The sequence below is a fragment of the Eschrichtius robustus genome, chromosome 6 (genome assembly GCF_028021215.1).
Source record: "Eschrichtius robustus isolate mEscRob2 chromosome 6, mEscRob2.pri, whole genome shotgun sequence".
Taxonomy (NCBI): Eukaryota; Metazoa; Chordata; class Mammalia; order Artiodactyla; family Eschrichtiidae; genus Eschrichtius; species Eschrichtius robustus.
This window is the reverse complement of record NC_090829.1, coordinates 99197801-99221056: the sequence shown is the minus strand read 5'-3', so window position 1 is coordinate 99221056 and position 23256 is coordinate 99197801. Positions and strand designations below refer to the sequence as shown.

General features: G+C 39.4%; 2 protein-coding genes across 6 annotated transcripts in view; one reads left to right on the top strand and one right to left on the bottom strand.

The window, feature by feature from the left end:
- FILIP1L (filamin A interacting protein 1 like) overlaps positions 1-15921 on the bottom strand; it is a 46937-nt gene extending 31016 nt beyond the window's left edge. Inside the window, exon 1 of one of the 2 annotated variants that reach the window (XM_068546860.1) lies at positions 15801-15921. Coding sequence is in view for 1 of the 2 variants with exons in the window: in XM_068546861.1 (XP_068402962.1) it covers positions 9534-9559 (26 nt within the window). In the remaining variant the exon portion in view is untranslated. Of the gene's footprint in view, positions 1-9533; positions 9719-15800 lie in introns of those variants that run through there. The other variant, XM_068546861.1, reaches the window with a different exon arrangement.
- CMSS1 (cms1 ribosomal small subunit homolog) overlaps positions 1-23256 on the top strand; it is a 383497-nt gene that overhangs the window by 41274 nt on the left and 318967 nt on the right. The window contains exon 1 of one of the 4 annotated variants that reach the window (XM_068546866.1): positions 19779-19830. The exons of the other annotated variants lie outside the window; for them this stretch is intronic. The gene's annotated coding sequence lies outside the window, so the exon portion shown is untranslated. Of the gene's footprint in view, positions 1-19778; positions 19831-23256 lie in introns of those variants that run through there. 4 annotated transcript variants of the gene reach the window in all.

The window sequence follows — 23256 nt, the reverse complement described above, 5'->3', positions numbered from 1 at the left end:
AATTATATGTTGTTACTTCTTCAGTGCTGTATTGTCAGTTAAGGAACTTTCTAGAAAGAACTATTGGATGATGGATGTTCATTGAATACCACTAAGCTTATGCTTCCTCGTCCCCCATTTTAATTTTTCGTATTAAAAAGTATCTACTCAGATCGATTTGTCTTTTTGCCATTTACTGAAACAGATTCCTTGCTTTGAATATATTATAGCTATCATGAAGAAACTTAAAAAAAAAAAATTACTGTGAGTATACTACTACACTAAAGAGCCTACTCACTTTTCTTTTCATGTTCTTCTCCCCGCCTCCCCACTCTGACCCCTCAGATCAGTGTTTTAACACTTTTTTCTTTTCCAGACTTTCCATTTTGATTGCTACTACACCAAAAAAACAAACAAAGGAAAAAAAACTAGCCTGTCTTTCAACAGATTGAGACTTCAGGTCCTCGGCAGACTGGAAGTTTCATCTCCCTGATCCATCAAGGCCTACCTAGGCCTCCCACAGACATGGTGCCTTCCCCGGCTGCCTGGGAGAAGTATTCAAAAAGCTACCCAGCATGTGGTACCTTGGACTGTCACAGATTGAGTGTGCTCCTATATTCCTGAGAGCACCTTGCCTTGTACATGGCATGCAGAGCTGCCTTTAAGTTTAAGTTGATGGTAATGATGATATTGGGCTTGTTCCCAGGTTCCTAGCATTTTGACTGTTTATCATTCTTTCCATTCCTTCCTCCCCCTCTCTGTGGTTGATTTGGTACTCTTTGTGATCTGTGTTCTTCTGTATCATATTTGTTTGCTCCACCATGGTAGCCTTCTTTAGGATAGGAATGATGTCGTCTCTACTGCCTATTCCCTGCTGCCCCAGCAGTAGATGGCAGTAAACAGTGCAGGTGACTGGGTGACAAGGGCCAGGCAGGATGACTGACAGGGAGCAAGTACGCTCACCAGCACCGAGGCACAAATGGGAAAGAGGCAATAGAATACTGTGGGGGGCAGGGTAGTGCTGGGGGAGAAATTCAGATTTTGGAGTTCAATTTTCAGACCTGAGTCTTGGCTTCCCCACTCTACCTAGTGTGACTGAGCAAGCAATTTAACCTCTACAAATCTCATTTTCTTCATCTGTAGAATGGGGCTAATACTGGAACCTCCCTCATAATAGTGCTGTTCCAAGGATCAAGTAACATAATCTATACAAAAGCTCCTAGCATACTGCCTGGCACAATACATATCAGTTACCACTAGAAGTAGGAAACTGTACCGATGATGACAGTATAGAAGAACGTCTCAGCCACAATGGGATGCCTCATGTAATGGTCACCTGGGAGAGACAGAGTCCGAATTCACACTAGAATGAAAGATATTACTCCATAATCTATTTACTGTGATCTATCTTCAGGCCATTCATGGATCTTTTCAGCCACGCACATGGTTTGCTATACTGATTATCATTGGTAGGCCCGGGTTTCTCGGCTTTGGCAGTACTGACATCCTGGGCTGGATGACTCCTTGGTGTGCGGACTGCCTGTGCATTGCAGGGTGTTTAGCAGCACCCCTGGCCTCTACCCACTAGATGCCAGAAGTAACTCAGTACCCCCAGCTGTGTTGTGACAATCAAACAATGTCTCCCAACATTGCAGAAAACCTGGGGGGGAAATGTCGCCTCTGGTTGTAACCACCACTTTAGGGCATAGTTGAATTTTTGGAAAACTTCTGTTAGCTCTCTTTGTGTTAGTTGTCTCTGACATTCATAACTCTTCACTGTTTGCTGCTCAAATATATTTGGGATCAGTACTTCCCATTCCTCTTTTGTTCACAGATCTACGCCACAGCTCTTCTCCCTTCCTGGAAGAGAACGTGCTTTGAACGTGTATTATCCAGTGAAATGCCAGCATATCACAACGGATACTAATAGCTGATTCTCCCAAAGCCTCTTTGATGTTCTGCTCCTCTTTCTCCTGTTCTTTGTTGCTTGCGTGTAAACGTGCAGTAACGTTCTCTGCTGAGATAATATGCTCCTAGACTTGTCTGCCTGGGGACTCAGAGGTGGGGTGGGCTGACGGATGCAGTCTCTTTCTGTATGTGCTACTGCTGGGCTTAGTTTCCATAGTGGAAAATGTGGAGAAGACTATTGAGGATATTTTATAACGTTTTTTGAACATTTCAGAAAAAAATACAAATAACAGGTTGAGGGATACCCAAATTATCTGAGAAAAGCTATTTGAGGTTTTCATACTGTTGTATACTTAACTTTTTAATTATACAAAGTTTACTTTGCTCAGTTTTAACTCTTCAAGAAAGTCTGAATTTCAGTCTTGGATTTCAGATTAGCATTCCTAAATATATACGTCTCCAAATAATGTATATTAAAAGGTATAGGGTCCTACCTCATCCTTCATGTGCCAGTTCCTCTTCCCCAACCTATAACCACTGATACTAGTTTCTTACATGTACTTCTATAGTGTCTTTATGAGTAAATAAGCAAATACAAATAAAGATTCTTAGTCTCTCCCTTTTTTATACAAAAAATAGCTTACTATAAACTCTCTTTATCCTTCACCTTGATTTTTTTTTTTTTTTTAATTTTTATTTATTATTTATTTATTATTTATTTTTCGCTGTGTTGGGTCTTCGTTTCTGTGCGAGGGCTTTCTCTAGTTGTGGCAAGTGGGGGCCACTCTTCATCGCGGTGCTTAGGCCTCTCACTATCGCGGCCTCTCTTGTTGCGGAGCACAGGCTCCAGACGCGCAGGCTCAGTAGTTGTGGCTCACGGGCCTAGTTGCTCCGCGGCATGTGGGATCTTCCCAGACCAGGGCTCGAACCCGTGTCCCCTGCATTGGCAGGCGGATTCTCAACCACTGCGCCACCAGGGAAGCCCCTTCACCTTGATTTTTGCAGTGAAACGTTTTCTTGGAGATTTTTTTTTTTTTAAGATTTTTTTGATGTGGACCGTTTTTAAAGTCTTTATTGAATTTGTTACAATATTGGTTCTGTTTTATGTTTTCTGGTTTTTTGACCCCAAGGCTTGTGGGATCTTAGCTCCCCGACCAGGGATCGAACCCACACCCCCTGCATTGGAAGGCGAAGTCTTAACCGCTGGACCGCCAAGGAAGTCCCAGAGATCTTTCTATTAGATCAGTGTTCTTAAGCAGGGACAGGAAAAGGGAATAAAAGTTAACATGGCTGCTAAATAAATCTTTAGAACTTCATGCTTAAATAATTAAAATTTACAGGATTTTTGAGATGAAGTAACATAGAGAAACAGGAGTCATATACTTTTGCTGTTTTGAATTTTTAATATTAAGATAAATTGTAATAGTAATGTTATTTGATTATAATTTTATAACAACACCTTAACTGATGTATATCTGTTTTTATAATGTGTGTGCGTAGCATCTTCATTTTCTTAGTTAAGAAACTGAAGCCCAGGAAGACTAAATAATACCATTGTTATGGTAGCCCTGGTACCAGAACACAGACTCCAATTCCCAGTTGCTATCAGTGTGGGATTTAGTTTATGGTGAAAAAGAAACAAGCATACTGAGGGTCTACTCTGTGCCACTTGATCTTACTTAATCCTTAAAACAACCTGATGAGGTAAGTATTATTCCTATTTTACAGATGAGGGTAAGGACCAAAAAACTAAAATTTAGAGAGGTTAAATAACTACCAAATAGCACAAATAACCAAACCAGAATGAAAATTCACTGTCTACAAAGCATGTGTTCTTTTAGCTTAACCAGTCTACATGCTAGAAAGCCCAGACAGAGTACTGACCTCAGAAGAGTTTCCTCTTTCTCCCATCTCATGCTTTTAGTATCAATTTGTTCATTCATTCCTGCACTCTAGGTCCCTATCCCATTGACTCCCTGACCCCTCCTACCTTTGCTCAGTCTGCTCCAGTCATACCAGTTTCCCTGTTGCTCCTTGAACACAGCAGGGCCTGTGGCTTTTGTACTGGCTGCCTTCCCAGGGAGCCACTGGACTCTCTCCCCTAGTTCATGTAGTACCACCTGGCATACTATATTTTACTTACTTGATCATTGGCTGTCTCTCCTACTAGAATGTAAACTTCATGTGAGTAGGGAGGTAGGGGTGGGTGTGTTGTGTGTGTGTGTGTGTGTGTGTGTGTGTGTGTGTGTGTGTGTGTTTTATTCAGTGACGGGTCAAGCAGTTGTCTGTTTTATTCAGTGCTAGATTTCTAGCTCAAGAACAGTGCCCAGTATTTGCTTGGTAGTCAATAAGTATTTGTTAAATATTTGAACAAATACCTATTCTACTTTTGAACTAGGTACCATGTTAGGGTATCAGTGTGTGACTGTAAGCAAAAGACACATAGTACAGTCACCCTCTGTATCTTCAGATGCAGAACCCATAGATAGGGAGGGCTGACTGTACTATATCATTTTATATGAGAGACTTGAGCATCTGTGGATTTTGGTATCTGTGGGAGTCCTGGAACCAATCCCCCTTGGATACTGAAGGATGACTGTAAGTATTCAATAGTTCCTTTCCTCTATACTCATTGAATAACAGTTATCATTTATTGAGGAATTATTATATGCCATGTACCATGCTAGTCCCGGAAACAGTCATAAGAAGCAAGTACAGCAAGTCCCCGACATATGAACCTTCAAGTTGCAAACTTTCAAAGACATGAATGTGCATTCCATCAGTGTCAGGCATGAGTGAAATTGCAGCTTGCCCTCCTTCTCCTATTGCTGATGATCCTTCAGCTCTACCATCACCCACCTCCTCTCCCTCCTCCAGTCAGTAACTCTTCTTGCCTGTTCACTCGATGCCAGCCCCTACATGCCAGCTGTTGTGCTGTACTACTGTACTTTTCAAGGTACTGTACTGTAAGATTAAAAATGTTTTCTTTACTTTTTATGTTTTTTATGTACATATTATTTGTGTGAAAAGTATTACAATCTATTACAGTACAGTACTATATAGCCGATTGTGTTAGTTGGCTACCTAGGCTAACTTTGTTGGACTTACGAACCAACTGGATTTATGAACAAGCTCTCGGAACAGAACTCGTTCGTATGTAGGGGACTTACTGTATTATTATTCTCATTTTACAGAAAAGCAGTTTCTCACCACCATGACATACATCCACACCTTCTACCTCATATATCTCATCTACCATCCTCTCCAGTGAATTTGTGTGTTGTAATATTCTGCCTGTGAAAGGCACAGAAAATCACTACCACTTGCAATCTGCTGTTTTGACACTGTATTTTCTGTAGGTTCATGGCTACTTTAAGCTTGATCATGAGATATTAGCAAATATTCTCTTAATCATTGTAATAATAAAACAAGTTTAGTCATTTGGCATAAATTCATGATTATTTTTGGATGGTTTAAAAAATTGTGACTTTGCCAGTAATAACATCTCATGTTCCCTAGAGGAGGTGGGTTTGTCATAAATACCATTTCCGTAGAACATTTCAAAGAACTTAAAGTTCTCGGAAAGTATTTTTAGCAGGCAGCCTTTTCTCAGACTGACTTCAAGGGCATAATGCTGTGTACCCTTAAAAGTGTGTGTTGTATGTGTTTTATTAAGAATATTTGTATGTATTTCTTATTGCAAAATCCATTTATATTTAGATGTTCCTTTTGTATCTTAGTGGATTGAGGAAAACAGAAATAGATTCTTTAGAAAAGCATTCTGATGTAGCTGCACAATTTTGTTTTTTATCTCCTTTCATCCTTTTTTTTCTCTTCCCAGATCACAGGTTATTTTCATTCAGATATTGCAAATAGATATTTTGGAGGATTAGTATAATTCCTTTCTCTTAACACTTATTCTTTGGTAGGTTGTTTTTCTTTCTTTTATTCTTTCTTTTTTAAAAAGTTACAAAGAATATATCCTTTTCCAAATCTTACTCTGAGCCAAAAGAAAAAAAAAATTTTTTTAAGCCCCTAGTTCCTGTAAGTCTTTTTTTAAAAAAGGCTTAACTCTTTTATTTGGCCTTCATACTTTAATTCACTGGTGTTCAGTTTGTAGATTTAACATAAAAGGCCAAAGCAGGGAGCAATCATGTGCCAGAGTAGATGAGTTCACTGGTTTTCACCTCCCTGTCGTCTGGCTGCCTGCACAGAGGCAGCGGCTAACATGGTATGCTTGGGAAACCAAACGTTTCCTAACTTGTTAGTGGGAAATTTAGACTTCAGAAACTTAGAAACCACAACAACAGAGGCTTATGTTTTATGTTTTATTGTGACTACTGAAGTCACACAACTTGCCATGAGAAACAGGCTAGATAGGAGTCCAAAGAGCATAAAATGTGAAACATTTTGATCCCTAGAGAACTTCCTTCTTTTTCCCCTTCCATTTCAGCTATAGCAGATCAGTAGATAAGGAGGGCAAAGGAAGTAGAACATTTAATACCATTAAACAGTATTTGGAGGTCGAGGCAGTTGGAAGATGAAGGTTGATGTTTGGCCTGACTGCCTGCTGAGCAAACAGTGAGATCCTGAACCACAGTGAACATCCTCCATCCACCCGTACTCACTTTTCGTAGTTCCTGAGGGTGATTGGTTTCTGTCTCCTGCATGATGTTTTGGAGAACTAGAGTTTGGGCCATATGTAAAATTTAATTACAGATAGGCGGGAAAGTTTTATTCTAAAATCTGTTGGAATGTAACTGACCATTTTTCTTGTGGTCTTTGCATGTTCTCTTGCATACATTTTAAAAATTAAAATTATTTTGGTCACCTAACCTTGTTTAATTTTCCCTAACAAACAGTTCAGAGCATTTAGGTTACATTTTCCTTTTCTGCCACTTCTGAGCACTGAGAAGATAGAAAGCATGAACACAGAGTTTGATCCTATTTTCTCTCTCTAAGTTGGGTTCTTCTAAGATGAATGTGTTCTAGAGAATATATAGCTTGTGTAGTTAGGGGCAATTCCATCTTAAGATGTTACAGTGGTCTGAAACAGTCCTGCTAGTGGTGAGAGCAGTGACTTAATACTTTACTTCCCTTGGCCCTGGGCCTGTCTGCAGCTGATTTTGTCCCTGCGCAAAAGTTTTACCCATTTAGTTATGTTTATCGGTATGAGAAATTCTGTCTGGAAAAAAATTGATGAAAAGGCTATATAGTATACCTTGTGTATGTGCTATATGAATACCCATCCATTTTTGCCCTGACCATGTCTTACTTTTGAATTTTAATTAATTTTAAGATTTGAATTTTGAGAGAGGGCAAACTATTTCATGTTTGCAGTAGTTGAAAAAAGCGTTGTTGAAAAAAGCACTGACTTCAGTCTCCCTCACTTTTAAAGTTTACTCATTCACAGCTAAAAACAAAGAAAAAAAGCAAAACCCCGATTCTCAAGCAACAGAAAAGCCACTTTCAGAAGAGCCATGTATTCAATGGACAGGGAATGTTGGACCAAAATCTGCCGTTGACTTAACTCTATGACCTTGCCTCATCTACCTGTTACCTCAGCTGCAACATGGGGAAAGCAATACAATTTTGTCTCTAAGGTTTACAAAGCCTTTAATGATCCTCAAATCTCAGTTCCAGAGGATAAAAACCACTACCAACCTTTAAAGTCCTTTCCCTCCCTTCTTTCCTATATAGCACTATATACAAATTCACATGTCAAAAATGTATATTCCATTCTATCAGAAGAGATTTTATGACTCGTCAAGTCTCAGTGGTTCATAACTATACAGGAACCTTCATTGGAATTTCATGGGATTCAGATTTATTTTTGGTTCTTTATATGTCAAGCATTTGTTGTAGTTCAAGATTATAAGTGTGCTGTAAAAGTACAGAAGTAAATCTTTTGAGTGTCTGACACTTAAAATGTTATGCTAAATTGAAAGTATAATTAAACTGAAAAATGAACACCTAGGAAGAAGTATTTGACTAGTAGTTTCTGAAAGGAAATCTTCATTGTCTGTGGCTAGGATCTAATATAAGCTATTTAGCCCATGTTGTAAGACTTGTCTCACCTATTTGTTTTATATGTGTGCCTCTCCAGCATGGTAGGACTTTCCAGGTAAAACAGGGAGATTCCAGGCCAGCTTTTAAGCCTTTTGCTCTCCTTGGTCCTTTACTCAGTAACTTGTTTTTTATTTCAGTTGACTAAGACTTCTTTAGGAAAGCTCATGTGGGTTTCTCATAGGAGGGATTCCTTTCTAGCAGGGAAATCAGGATAAAGGATAACCTCACTTTTCAGAGTGGCTGAAGTTAAGCACTAGAGACATGGATTTTCTCCAATAAGCTTAATCCTGAGTTCTTAACTCCCCAATAAGCTTAAACATGAGTTCTTTGGGACTGCATCCTACAAAGCACCTCCTCTTTGGCCCTGAGACAGCCCCTTGTGCCTCAGCCTGGAGGAACCCAATAGCACCAGATGATGATGGAGCATCATTCCTAGGGGCAGACTGGCTTAATATCTAGAAGAGCCGTAGATTCCATTTACTGAGTGTCCGCTGTGGGTCCTGCATTGTGCCAACTGCTTTCTCATCACTTTTAATCCTCACTTTAAGGACTGAAATAACTGTGGAAGTCCAGGTTGTTCTAAAGGCCAAATAATGGAATTTAAAATCAGACTTTGGGTGTTCTGATGCTGGATCAAGCCTTCTTTCTCTTTTTCCCTCAGATTCCCTTTTCACAGTAGACTTCCAAGGGATAAATCTGCCATCATTTTTTGGAATGCTACATTTACATTTCACTTTCCATCTTTTCCATGATTGTTCCCTAACTTGTCTAACCCTGGCTGGTTCCCCTTTCTGAGTTCCCACAGCCCTTACAGTTTTGTGACACAAATACTCTCTATTGTTTTATACCACTTTCTAATTTGTTATATCAGTTTTGCTCTTGAACTAACTATAACCTCCTTAAAGAATCTGACACCTCTGTATCCTCCACATGGGTCTGAACTTGGTACATACTTGATGACCAAATGATTTGAGAGGTGAGAAGACCCATTTCTTAGGGGAACATAACTCCCTCTTAGGCTGAATGATGCCTACAGTTCTCAGAATTTACTCTAATTATTATGAGAGCTGAAGAAGGAGAAGTAGAGTTTTGTTCCTCCTGTTCTTGTCACTTTTGAGGAGGGAGAACCATTCAGTGAAGTGAATTCACCTGGAGACAAATTTAAATAAGTCCAGATGGGGGTAAACTAGCCAGAGAATTTTAACTTACCCTGTGATTCTTTGCATCTTTGCTCAGCCCAGTGAACTTTATGAGAAGACTCTTGTGAGGCATAATTTTAGGGGAGATGAGTAGAACCCCAGTCATTTAACAAAGTTGTTCTCATCTTTATCTAAAAGACCTCAGTCTGCCCCATATAGGCAGTTGTATGATAATACTGAACCTCAAACATAATGTGTTTCTTTTAATAAAAAGAGTGTTTAATTCTCTTGATAATAAATGAATTGATATTATTTTTAAAGAACAGATAATCTTCTCATTTGCAGCAAAGGATTACTTTATACAGAACTCCACAGAGTGATTCACCTCCTCTGCCATTCCCAATTAACTGACTAACAAGCCAAGGCTAAGGGACTTACTTGCACAGTATCTCACTGCAGGCCATTTGTTTTCAGCAGGAAGGAACTTTCCCATGCTCTCCCCAAGCTCTTAGGCTAAGCAGCTCCATCCTTTTCTTCAAATGTAACAACAGCAGTCACTTAAGTCTTGTCAGACCAAATGTGATGAATATTTTACGTTCCTCTTATAATTTCTGCTCAGAGATTTGTTTTTGTTTTGATTCACTTAAAAGAGAATTGTAAAAAGAGAGAGAAAATTTAGTTCACCTTTAAACTTTTGTTCCAAGACTGGTGGGCCATGAGATATGATAAATCTGGCAGATTTACTCCTGTCAGAGTCACCCATCTTGAAGGTCTGAGCTCATCTTTTTTTTTTTTTTTTTTTTTTTCTGAGCTCATCTTTGCGGCTGCTCTTGGTAGGATGATTTGGAGCTCTCACAGGCTCAAGGGCTATAGTTATGTGAATTTTGCCTCTGGCTTAAGAGTGGACTTTTTCCTCACATTCTTCCCATTTTCTTTAGCTGACTTGTCTCTCTAATGATAGGATCAGTAGCTTATATTTTTATATAGTCTTTGACTCTACGTGATCAGAGTTCCCTCAGGGGTTATTGTGCACTATTCTATCCTTACCCAACATTGAGAGATACTTACAGTGGATGACAGTGTTCCCGTTTTTTAGGTTAATGGAAGCCAAGGCTATAGGAGGCTTACGCAGAGAATGGATGGCAGAGCCAAGAAGAGTAGAACTTGATTTACGAACCATTATTCCTACTCTTTAGTCTTAGCATTGAGGTAACACTATTTGTCCATATCAATTTAGTGTCACTAGTAAACAAGCTTGGAGACTGACTACATTTGCGTTGTATTTTTTTAAAAAAACAGTCCCACATTGTTTATCTTTATTTTTATGTACAGCTGACCTGTATTATCTATCTTGCTTTATCAGTTCATTAAAAAAGAGCCTGAACAGGACAGTGATCAATGATTGAAACCACTGTGCAAGAGCTGCTGATGATCTTAGCCCTTGTCATCAACACAGTAGGTGTAGCTGCGTTAGGGACATGGTGTGGTGTGTGGAGAACTTAGTTGCTGGGCTTGTTGTCCTGCCTTGTACTTATAGCACAGTGTCTGGTAGACACTCAGTTAATGTTTGGTGCTGATAAGGAGTTACAAGCCCTAGGCTGGCTTCACAGGTTGACACTGGCGTTACCTAACTTTGAAACTATAGAAAAATTATTCCTTTTCTGTAAAACCTGGCAGATGAATTGACTACCCACAGAAACTTTGGAATCAAAGTACATACTTGGGAAAGGGCAATCTGCTAATTTCTAGTTATTGCAAGGACAAACTGTTTGGACCCCATGAGTGCAATTCCCAGGCGTTCAGCTGAGGCACAGAAATTAGGGAAAAACAGGGGAATACCCTTCATTCAGGACAAAAACACTGCACTCTGCTCTTTCATATTTTGCTTCCCCTCCATTCCTTGCCCCGGGGCAATTCACCTGGTACTCTTTCACCATCTTTATTCTCATTATTTTGGGAGGACATTAAAGTGAGGTAGATGGAGGTGGGTAGACAGAGAAGCATCTGACTTGAAGTCTGCCTACACAACACATACTGTATAGTAAAAGCAGATTTCACTGCCTCGACTTCATCTGAGCCTAATTTGTTTTCTGGTTTTTGTGTTTTATATGTCAATTCTATGTGGTTACTTCAAATAGTGGCAGAGACTTGTTTTGAGCTCCTGAACAAAATCTAGAAGAAGGGGCCCTTCCTAACCCACTGTTTCCAGAAATACTCTTTTCTTACCAAATAAGAAGCTTCCAGGGTGTAATTTGTTCATATATTTATCCAGTACCCTTCCTGGCCTGGTGACATACCTACCAACTATAGCTAGGTCTTTTTCCAGGTGCTAGGGATAAAGTTGGTAGCAAAACTGACCCTCAAGGAGTTTACAGTCCAGGAGACAGACAATAAACAAGCAGTTAATGTATAATTTAATGTCATGTAGCAATGCATGGTATGAAGGAAAGTAAAGCAGGTAAGTATCTCCAGGAGCTTATAGCCCACAGTGACTTCCTCTAAAGTTTTTGGGAGGGTTGTTTTAAAGGCACTGAGTCACTGAGTTTTGAAAGGGAACCTACTAGCTGGGGAGGTCTAGGGAATGCAGAATGCTTATAGTTGGAAGATGCTGCGAAGAGGTCACTTGCCAAGTTAGTGGATCAGACGTAAATGGCTTTAACTATAACTATAGAGCATACACTCTTTGCAGGGCACCTCTCAGCTTTTAGGCAGAGAGTGAGCTTTGCCGCCCAGAGGACCTTTAAGTACATTTATTATTTGTTTTCTTTGTCCTCCCTTTATCACCTCCCTTCCATTGTAGCCTGGTTGAACTGTATTGATTTTCACCTCCCTCCTTTCCCTTTGTCTTCTTACTGCTTGTACTTATTAACAAGAACTTTGAACCTTTCTACTTTCTTTTTTTTTAATGGGTTTTATATCCAAATTAACACCTACAGTACCAAGGCTTCTTCTGGGGCTTCTGTTCTCATCTTTTCCTACCATTAATTTAAGGAGAAACCAAAGACTACAGCCTAAGAATGCAGGGGGCCCTGGCTCTGCCTTTGAGTAGCTCTGTGTCACTGAGGTAAGTCACACTGTAGACATCAGTTTCTTCTGCAAGGTGAGGCATTTGGATCAGATGGCCTCCAGGGCCTCTTCCAGCTATAAAGTTCTGTGGACATTCCCTGTCAGGTCTGTGTCCGTGTGTGTGTGTACACTCTCTGGGGCCTGGGGCATCCCACTGTCCATAAAGAACTTACCAAGGCACTTCTCAAACTCACATCTGTGGGACTGAGTGTTTGCTATTCTGACATAATATACACTCTTTTACTGATGATGACTGTGCTCTAGGCTAGAATCAGTAGTTACCATAAACCGAAACAAGGTGTTTGCACCTCTACCTGTCCCAATGATGGCTACACTTACCTACTTACTCCTGCACGTACCTCCTCACCCATCCCCCCACACACAAATGTATCATTTCCTAAGCTAGTCATTAAAAAATTATAATTGTATCTTTAAGAGTTAATCTTATTTTGGAACCAGTAGGGCATAGGAATGTGAGGATGGTCAGACTGGAGAAAAAATGCTGCTAATGTTTTATCCTCTGTTCTTGGGCTCAGAATGAAAACTGCTGCTGTCCTATCTAATCTGCTAAATTAGAATCTCATGGAACAAGCATGAAAAGGGAGTCCTTCTCCCATATCTGAAAAAGAACCAAGCAACTTTCCTTGGAGAGCCTTCCCCACTTTTATTTGCCCAAAGCTTTCCCAGTCAGAGGTAATGTTAGTGCAGAAGAAGGCCAGGGAGAGAGAATCTCAACTCTGTTTTTAAGAAGAGGAATGTAGGAGGGCTTAGAACAGTGTTGGTGATGATCTGCTAGGAATTAGTGTACCTCACACTTGAAGTACAAACTGACTGGCCAGAGGAATTTCTAAAAGTCTTTGCAGCACACATTAAACATAAGTGATTGAGTTGGTGGCCCTAGTGATGGCAAAGGCAGCCATAGAGATATTTCTTTGAAAGTCTGTGATGCTTGCTGAATATGCAGAGTCTCTTCATCTTTAAATCCTTATTTAAACATAATTTACCGAAACTAAATCAGTTTATATTGAAGCTAAATTCACAGTCAAATGCGAATTAACTAAACTCTAAAAATCATTTAAAATTAATGATATGCCCAAGAGGATAAGGTCTGTTAGATTTTTCAAAGTTAATGACTGGCTGTATGACTGGCTGTGTGGGTAACAGATCTCAGTTCTTGAAGCAGGTTGAGACCAATATTGCTTTACATCCTTTGATTATTACTTTACAATATCCAGTCTTTTATAAACAGTTCTCTTCCTGCCCCGCTTCCTTTTTCCCTTTAATAGGAGGCTGTATTTTTTTTTTCTCTATTCACCTTGTAAAAGCATTCACTTTGCCCTGAAGCACTAGATATAGACAGAACATGACCTAAGAACAATTAATGGAATTTTGTTCTTCTCCCCCATTTTCACTTTTTTTACCTCAAAATCCATTTATTACCAGAGGCACTTTTTTGGAGGTAGCAGCGTTTTGAGAAAGCAGATTAATGGGAATTGCAAGTGGACTTGAAAATTGAGAAGCTCTAAGCTTATTTGTATTTTCATATTGACTGTTACTATAGACTCCATCACAACATTAGGAGAATATCACAGAAATATCAGGGCTTAACGGGTAAGGTTAATCACCATAGAAAGGTAAATGAATTTATTAATTATAAAATTAATATGTGCTTTATCTGGAGATGTAAAAATGCACATTCATTCAATCCAAAACATTTTTTCCATCATGTAAATTATCCCAAGGACTAAGAAATGCTCACTAAGAAAGCCCACTGTGAGATAATGTATCCACGATAAATCTTTTTTAACTTTCAATTTTAAAAGGGGTTTTAATGGGTGATTGTTCTTTGAACTATGCTTTAAGTTAATAGATGGAAAAAAGTGTGGACTGTTGAAGTGTGTCACTTACAATTTTGTTTTAAAATTGATGCTTGCCTGTTTTACAAAAATAAAATGCAGACTCTGGGAAACAGCTGTTAGGGCTTTGATAGAGGTTATGATTTTCAACAGTTGAGCTGTAGTTTATGGTACAGATGGTACTTTGGGTATAGCTGAAACAATAATTGATGGTTTCTGTTTCCCTCCTCCTCTATTAGATTCAAAAGAGTGGAATACCTTTTTCCCAAGACAGGAATTTTTTCAGTTTCCAATTACAGCCTATATCAAATAAACAACTTTTCTATTGCATAGTCTGTACTTCTCCACAGTAACCTGGGTGTTGCCCCCTCTCTTCTCATTATGGTAGGCTTCCTTAGATTTGAAATAATAGTTTTGAGGAAATGCTACCTCTCAGTACTAACCTGCAGTTTATAAAGCCTATCTTCAGGCCAAGTAACATATAATTTTTCTTTTAGAATACTAAAACCAAAGCCTTGCATCGCTTCAAACAAAATTAGCAAATAAAGCAAAACTCCTGTGAAGCAAAAATGACAGGCACTAATGTCATATACTTTAAAAAACTCAACCACAGGAATTACTAGAAATACAGATATATCCCGAATTTTGAGCAAGTAGAAAACTATGTTTCAAATGATAAGTAAAACATAGAGACTATTTTAAAAGGGAAATAATTCTTTCACACATTTTTTTTCTTAAGTTTGTTTTACAACATATGTTCAGACCAAATAAAGTTTGAGTGATAAATCATTTTTTCATCTCCTATTCCAGTGTTTTAAATTTGACATAGCATATTTTGTTTTTAATTCCTCTGCTGATTTTTATTCTGAAAAGTAAAGTAAAATATGTAGATTTTCGGCATCTGCCAGTGGTTCAATTATCATACTGTAAGGGTTCGTTTATAGCAATAGTCTATTCAGGGTTTAGACGTAACGAATTATGGTTCAGAACGCCACTGATTAACAGAATTCTTGTATAGGCTTTACCTTTTAAATTAGTATTTCTACATAATAAACTATTGTCCAACATGTTACTGTAGAGGAACTAGCTTTATCTTTAATTTGCATTGCAGTTTGTCATTTACCCACTGACTGGGGTTGAAGTAAAAAGAACTCAAAACTGTGAGTTACTTTCTTGTACTCGTTAACATTTGCTTTTAAGACAGAATAGCGTTTGTAGGATTTTTTGAAGCTTAAAAAGTGCTTTACTTTTTAAGTTAGATTCATCCTAATTACAAGATGTATTCCTAACAGGGGTTTTCTAGTCTTTTATATGAAGATTTACGAAAGAGGGAGGGCATTGGGGGGGGGGGGTTAGAAATCCACTACCTTGTGGTAGTGTTTCGCAGTGTGCTCTTGTAAGACTTAAAGGAGTTTGAGTCCTAGGAGAGATAAGATCAGGAGATAGAGTTGTTGTAGTACAATATACTCTCCCCACCCTTTCCCCAAAGATTTCTCAATACAGGCAGGATACCATGTATAGCTTACTTGGAAGGCGTCTGTAATATATAGTCATCCCTCACCTCTCTACATTTAAAATTAAATCCCAAATCTGTTTCCTCTGTCGGAGAAAACTTTTCAAGTTTTTTGTGAGTAGGGAAAGGTTTTGAACCTAGAGTTCATTGGACGCGCTTTTCGAAACCTGTCCAGTTCGTGATGCTGATAACTTTAAAAGCCACCTACAGACTGCCTAGCTCTCAGACAGCAATCCCCTTGCTGGAGCTGAGCGGCTCTCCCGGGCTTACCTGAGTCGCCTGCGCCGGGGCCGGGCGGGGGCCGGGCGGGGGCCGCAGTCGCGCGGCGCTGCGAGTGGGCTGTGCGCGCTCCGGGAGTCGCCCGAACAATGCGAGCGGGGCGCCGAGCGCGCCCGGCCTATGGGCGTTACGTCACTGCGCTGCCTTATAAGGCGCTCCGCGTGTGCGGCGCGGGCGGCGGGGGCGCCGGTGACAGCCAGATCCGCGGCGGCGGCGCTGCATCGCGCCCCGGCTCCGCCGACGCTCGGACCTTGTGAACGCACCGTCGGTCCCGGCTCCCCGCGGAGGGGAATGGGCGGCGGGCCGGGGAGGCTGGCGCCCTCCTGCCGGGCTAATCGAGTCATTGGGGGTCAGGGTTGATCCGCTTGTAACTTTTCTCCCTGTGGGGCTCTAAAGCTTCTGTTATTGCTTGGGATCCTTAAATACACATCGTGTTATTCTTATTTATACTTTAGTAAATACGTTTTTGTTACATTTGTTTTTTGGTTGCTGGGGAAGAAGGCGGCAGAGGGAAGCCAGAAGTCTCAGTCTCTCTTTTTTTTTTTGGAGACATCTCCGGGAGTGATTTAGACTTCAAACCTTCTCTTTCCTCTTTGTAAAGAGTAGGGGTCCTCAGAGGATAGTATTTTATTTCCTGATGATGTAACTACCAAACAATTCTTCAAGTGGTGATGGGAAGGCCAGATGAAATCTTATTTTTTTCAGTGTTTTTCCTGACAGAACCTCCTTGTTCCTCATTTCTGCATGCCTGTGTTTTAACGAAAGTAGTTAAAACCAATCAGTTTATATGGCAGGGAAAATATTTATTAAAGAAATTTAATGTTCTGTACTGTACTTTCAAGACAAAGTATAAAAATAGAACTTTAGAACCAGGTTTAATTCATCTGTTCTTTTCTACAAGCACACAAAATAAAACAAAATAAAAAAGACCTGAGAAGAAAAAAGAAACTGACCAAATATGACTGAATTAAGCCTGTTACCCTTTACTAGGGGGGCAGATTTACTTGTGTAAATACTTTTTCTTGTAAATGAGAATTAGCCTCCTAATTGCTTTGCACATCAATAAGAGAAGTAATCTCTAAAGTCCTAGCCAACTATATGAATCTGCTAAGTAAATTAGAGATGTGGCTGCCTCATTTGTGAGTTTCAGATAAACTGAGTAGTTTAAATAACTTGAGTCTATATAATTTTTTAAATTACATTAAAATAGGATTGCTTCCTATTATAATGTACGTGTCTGTAGAATTATTGTTTCCATATGTTTTGTCAAACAGAAATAATGAAAATAGTCTGCCTGTTTCTTTTCTTTAGTGTGGAGTGGAGAAAGACTGGTTGCAGAGAATTTATAGTTAGCAAAAATGGCATGGAGAAAAGATGCAGGGCACAAAAATAGGCATGTATCATCTTTAATAAACTGTGGGCTCACTTTAACAGTTCTTCTAGATCACTCTACCTGTCTACTGAGAAGCGTATTAAACTAACCCCTGCTTTTTGTATATACTGTTTTAAGAGAAGTGAATGATTATACTCTTCAGCTGAACTTAAGTTTTAATACTTGATTTGCAGTTTCGTATTAACATTTTAGATGTTGGTTTGTTAAATACACTTATGAAGTGCATTTAAGTATTTTTAGTCTCCTATGCTTGCCTTGTACTGATTAAATATCCTTTGATTTATTACAAATGAGATAAAATGACTGTTATGAAAGTTACATGAAGCATAAACACCTGAATCTCAGCTCCAAACTGGTAACATAAAGTACCTCTACCCAAAGCTAGCATTTTTGTAACTTGTTCTGCCTCCTTTCCCCTCTGAAGGATACAGAGGCTTCCTAACATTTGACACTACGTTTTATTTCTTTCTTATACTTTTGTACTCATGCTTTGCATTTATGTTCATGCTTTTGACTTCCCAGTTTCCCTGTAAAATATGTCAGTCTTACTTCCTCCTTTTCTTTAGCTGAAGTAACTGAAGACTAGAGAAGTTAAATGGCTACAAGACTTGTCTAGGGTTCTTGAAGCAAGAGAAAAGAAGATTAGTACTCCCACTTCCGAGTTCCTTGCCTGTGCTGTTACTCGCTGAAGCACTGGCCTCTGAAACAGCTATGACTCAGCGTTCCAGCTGAGGTCATGGTATGTGGCCACTCTCTTCAGGAATCAATAATAACTCTCATTTGTTGAGCTTTTAGTTCATACCAGTCACTGTGCTTCATGCTCTACATGCACTCCATCATTTAATCTGCGTAACACATTTTGAGGTGGTTTTATCCATACTTTTCAGATGATGAAACACATTTGGACGGGTAAAATTGCTTGACCAAGGTCACACTGCTGGTAAAGTAATGAAAGCAAAAATTTGAACCAGTGTTATTATATATACAGCCTTAGTCTTGTCTTCTCTTAAGGATTTGCTCAGAATCTCTCAGAGGTGTTGCTAGTAAAGAAATATTCTGATTTAACTGAGAAGTTTGTGTCTTTATTTTCCAGACTGATGTTGAACTAGGAAAACTAAAACACACTCTTTGTAGGCCACACACCAGAGCCACCCTGACTGTGTGCTGAATAACCCTAGGGAGTGTTGTTTACATTGGAGACATTGTGGATTTGTATATTTACTAAGATAGTTTTCTTGAGGATGTTGGCAACATGTTCTAATAAAGTTAGAATATTATAAAAATTTTCCAACAGATGAAAGTCAGAGGTCTTGAAGAAGGGGAATCTTTATCTAACTGACACAAGGGCACCCTGGGTCTTGTATTGCACACTCCAGCCAGCCATTGGCATTGTGCTCCACTGGGCACACGAGTAGATTTTTATCTCCTTTCCTTTTCCTATCAACATTCTCTTTGCAATGCAATTTTTGTTCTCTTAGCTTCTGGCATATATTTATTATGAAAAGAATAGAGTTATGACCATTGTGTCTCAGTCTTGGCTGAGAAGGTTTTACTTCCCTTTTTACTGAAAATTTTGCTATCCAGTTGCTATATAACTCTTCTCATTTTATAATCAGGAATTTCCTACAAATAAGTATACCTGCAAATAAAAGTCCTTTCTACAATTAGTAAGCTGAATTTATGATCTAAATCAGCAATAACTTTATCATTTGGAAATGGCACAAAGGAATTTTTCTACCAAGCTAATTGCTTTCTAATGCAGAAGAAGGGTTTGTAGGCGACAAGGCTGGAAACTAGGATGTATCCATTTGATTGAACGGGATGAGGTCTCTTTTGTTAGATAGCCAAAAACAGTTGAATATCAGCAGTTTCCCATGGTTCAAGCTGTTGCCAGGAGGTTATTACAATGACCACATCAACCAATGTTAGTAGTAGTGTCCACAATTATTTAACTGTTTTAAAATAACATTAATGTGTTACTAAACATGTCAGAGCCAGTTTCTCTTTGTGAAGTGACTGCTCTTATTTTCTTTCTTGTCCTGTCTCCCTGCCTTTGTTTCTTCTTGTGACTGGTAAAGTCTTTTGGTCATCTGAATAAGTGCCAGAGAAGCAGTATTCATAATTAGCTGAACCTTTTCTAGAGCTGCCCACAATTTTCACTATTGGTTCTTTCATCAGGTAAGTGGCAATGTGCATTGCTCTCTGGAAGCTCTGCTGCAAGCTTTGGGATGGTAACACTCACTTTGCATGTGACATTTTTGCTCCTTCGCCTCTAAAAGAGTATATGTGGAAACACTATAACATGCAAAGAAAAACAGCAATTCTTATTATGGGCGTGGTGCTGTTATGAGAAGCTGAACAGAGTGGGGATATAGATCCAGGATGGCATGGGGAGAGGCAGAATGCTGTGGTCCTGCATTGCATCAGCCTGCAGTTGGATTGGCCAGAGTGTGAGCCTTTGGTGCTAAGATATTCCTCCGGACAGAACATTCTAACATCTCACGCACAGACTTCTTGCAAAACGGCTTTGCCTCTGAGCATTGGGCAAGCCTGCCGTAGATGTGGTACTGATCGCTTCTCTGCTTCTACACAATTTTGGAGGAAGGCTAAAGAGACTGAGCACCACAGGTGAGCAACTGTGGAACGTAGAACCAAAAGGGAAGTCTGAGGGTGAAAGCAGCTTCTCTCCATGCCAGGGACAATCAGTTTTCTAACCTACCTCTTCCTTTCACTCTTCTTTCTGTTCCCCAGGTGATATCTGCCTCGCTCTGTACACATAAATGCCTGCATGAAATATACCACATCCCCAGGCAGCACAGCACTTACACTGTGCACTGAGAGCTTAACCAGCAGTTGATGGGCTGCAGTGAATTTGAATTTACATACAGACTGTCTCACTCTTACCTGCAGCCCAGATCTCCTGTCCCAGGTCTCCATAGTCCTTGACGTTTCCAGAGGCTCCTCAACTATTCCTATTCTTATGTTAGCTGACTTTGATTTTAGAAAGGTACCAATCCCCTTGAGAGTTAACTTGGGCTGATAGCAGCAGTGTCAGTGGTAATGTTAGGGAATGGGAAGCCCTTTATTAACATTAAAATGAATGCTATTTTGTGGCTTTAAAAATTAACTTAAAAATAGTTCAGTGCCCATGTCATAATTTGGAAAATGCAGAAAAGTCAAAAAGACATTTTACAACTAGTTCTACCACATGAATACTGCCAACTATTAACAATTCCATGTACTGTGTTTCCTTTTGGTCTTTTTCTAAGCATTTGTAAAGCATAATTGTTTTCATACTTTGGGCCATAATTGTGTATTGTTTCTTACTTTTTACCTTTTTATATTATTTTAATTATGTTCCTGGCTTTTCTACAGACATTGGGTCATTTAAAAACATATATTTGCATATTTTCCCTAGAAATGGTGGTCATAAAGCCAACCACTGACATCACCATGGTTTTTCTTTAACAAGTGAAACAAGGAAGTCCATATTTAATGGAGACTCTTCTGTTGATCAGAGACCTCCTATTCTTGGTTTACGTGGGATGCTATGTAGTTGACTATGGGACTCTAGTGAGCATGCCAGTAGGTGAGCAGAATGACTTGGGGAGAATGAAGGATTGATAATATGACGCCACCATAAGATTATTAAATGGGAAGCAGGAAAAGCCTGCTATTTAGGTCCAGTCCATTTGCGTATTTATTCCTGCAAACATTTTGTGTTTCCTTGGTAACTAATAATAGTTTTGTGAAATTGTTGAACTCACAAGTATTGCTGCAAGAGTAAAAAAAAAATCCTCGAATCACAGAAATTAGATGGAAAAGACCTATTAGGTCATCTTCTTTGTCCCTTGCCAGTACGGATTGTTCTTAATACTTTGTTCAATCTATTTTTTTAAAGGGACCTTGTAAACTAGTTGGTACTCCATGTCTTTTTTAAGTAATGCGTTTTAAAAGAAACTACTCTGACAGCTTTTTCTGTATAGTTGTGAAGCTTGATTTCAGGCTAAATATTTTTGGAGGAAGACCTATGGTTTCAAAGTACAATTGGGGACTTCCCTGGTGGCGCAGTGGTTAAGAATCCACCTGCCAATGCAGTCGACACGGGTTCAATCCCTGGTCCGGGAAGATCCCACAAGCTGCGGAGCAACTAAGCCCATGCGCCACAACTACTGAGCCTGCTCTCTAGAGCCCGTGAGCCACAACTGCTGAGCCCACATGTCACAACTACTGAAGCCCGCATGCCTAGAGCCCGTGCTCTGCAACAAGAGAAACCACAGCAATGAGAAGCCCGCGCACCACAACGAAGAGTAGCCCCCGCTTGCTGCCACTAGAGAAAGCCCGCGCACAGCGACAAAGACCCAACGCAGCCAAAAATAAAATAAATAAATAAATAAAGTACAGTTGAACGGGTTTTTTAGTTGGAAGTCATTGGAACAGTTTAGGATGTTATTGGAATAGTTGGCCAACTAAGGGTGAAACAGATGGGTGAGTTGAATTTATGTTTTCTTTTATCATTGGAAACTCAAATATAACAATGCATGAGGATAAACTTGTAATCATATAAACTCATTGAAATGGATCTAGAAGGCCTAAGGAAATAAAGCATTTAGGAAGTAAAAAAAAAAGTGAGAGTAAAATGGTTCATTCTAAGGTTATTTTTATGAAAGAGACATTTTATGCTCTTCCCTCCTGTCCCTGATTCTGCTTTGTCCATTATTTATAGTTGATTATTACTTGATGTGAAGGTGGCTTCTAGTTGTAAAATCTTTTCCCTCAGTCAGGCAACTTCTTCCAAACCCCAGAAGGATAGAATAAAACTACCTCACAGAGCAGTCAGTGGTGGTGTTATAGACTAAATGCTTCACTTCCCTACATTAGGGCTAAAGATGTCTCCACTGGGAAAAATGACGAACAAATTAAGAAATAAGAAATGTGCTTTGAGTTTTATTACGAAGGATAATCATTTCATAAAACCACATTTTATGGTGTAAAAGGCCTTAAAAAACATCTACTCTGCTTATTACCACTCTTTGTTCTCCCTTTTTAAGTAGATGAGATAATTGGATCTCGGAGAGGTTGAAAGGACTTGCCCCAAGGTCAAACAGTAAATTGCTGATCCAGCCACTATGTTTTATGGGTCTGCATGTCTCTGCTGGGAAACATGAAAAATCAAAAATGGCTAATTAAACAATGTGATTAGAACTGTCAAAAAGAATGTGTCTGAAATCCTAATTAATATTAGTGTAATGTACCTAGGTTTATACTAACTACGGAACTAATTTGTAACATTAATGAGCAAGTTATCCACTTTATGGATTAAAAATGCAATATTTTTGTTGCATTTCTTTTATTTTTTAAGATTTATTTATTTATTTATTTATTTATTTATTTATTTTGGCTGCATTGGGTCTTAGTTGCTGTGCGTGGGCTTTCTTTTTAGTTGCAGCGAGCTCGGTCTACTCTTCGTTGCGGTGCGCAGGCCTCTCATTAAGGTGGCTTCTCTTGTTGTGGAGTACGGGCTCTAGGTGCGCGGGCTTCAGTAGTTGTGGCACATGGTCTCAGTAGTTGTGGCTCGCGGGCTCTAGAGCACAGGCTCAGTAGTTATGGCGCACAGGCTTAGTTGCTCCGCGGCATGTGAGATCTTCCTGGACCAGGGCTTGAACCCATGTCCCCTGCGTTGGCAGGCGGATTCTTAACCACTGCACCACCAGGGAAGCCCTGTTGCATTTCTTTTAAATTAAAGATCTGTATATTGCTGGAAATCAACTCAAGCCACCAAGATTGGTAATGGGTTGACAACTCTGGTCAAAAATTTAATGGAGAGATCTGAGCTTTTAATATTAATTCTGTTATTTAACACCATTGTCTTGTGTGCTTGCCAATTGGTTATTCTGTATATGAGAAATCCTTTTATAATTTATGCCACTAGGCATCCAATTTACATCATAAAATACAGGTTCAGGAGGGAGGTCAAAAGTCTTGTGTTCACCCTTAAATTGAAATCTCTCGAGTGAGAATTTCAACCTTCTGGGAGTTGGTGCATACACAGTC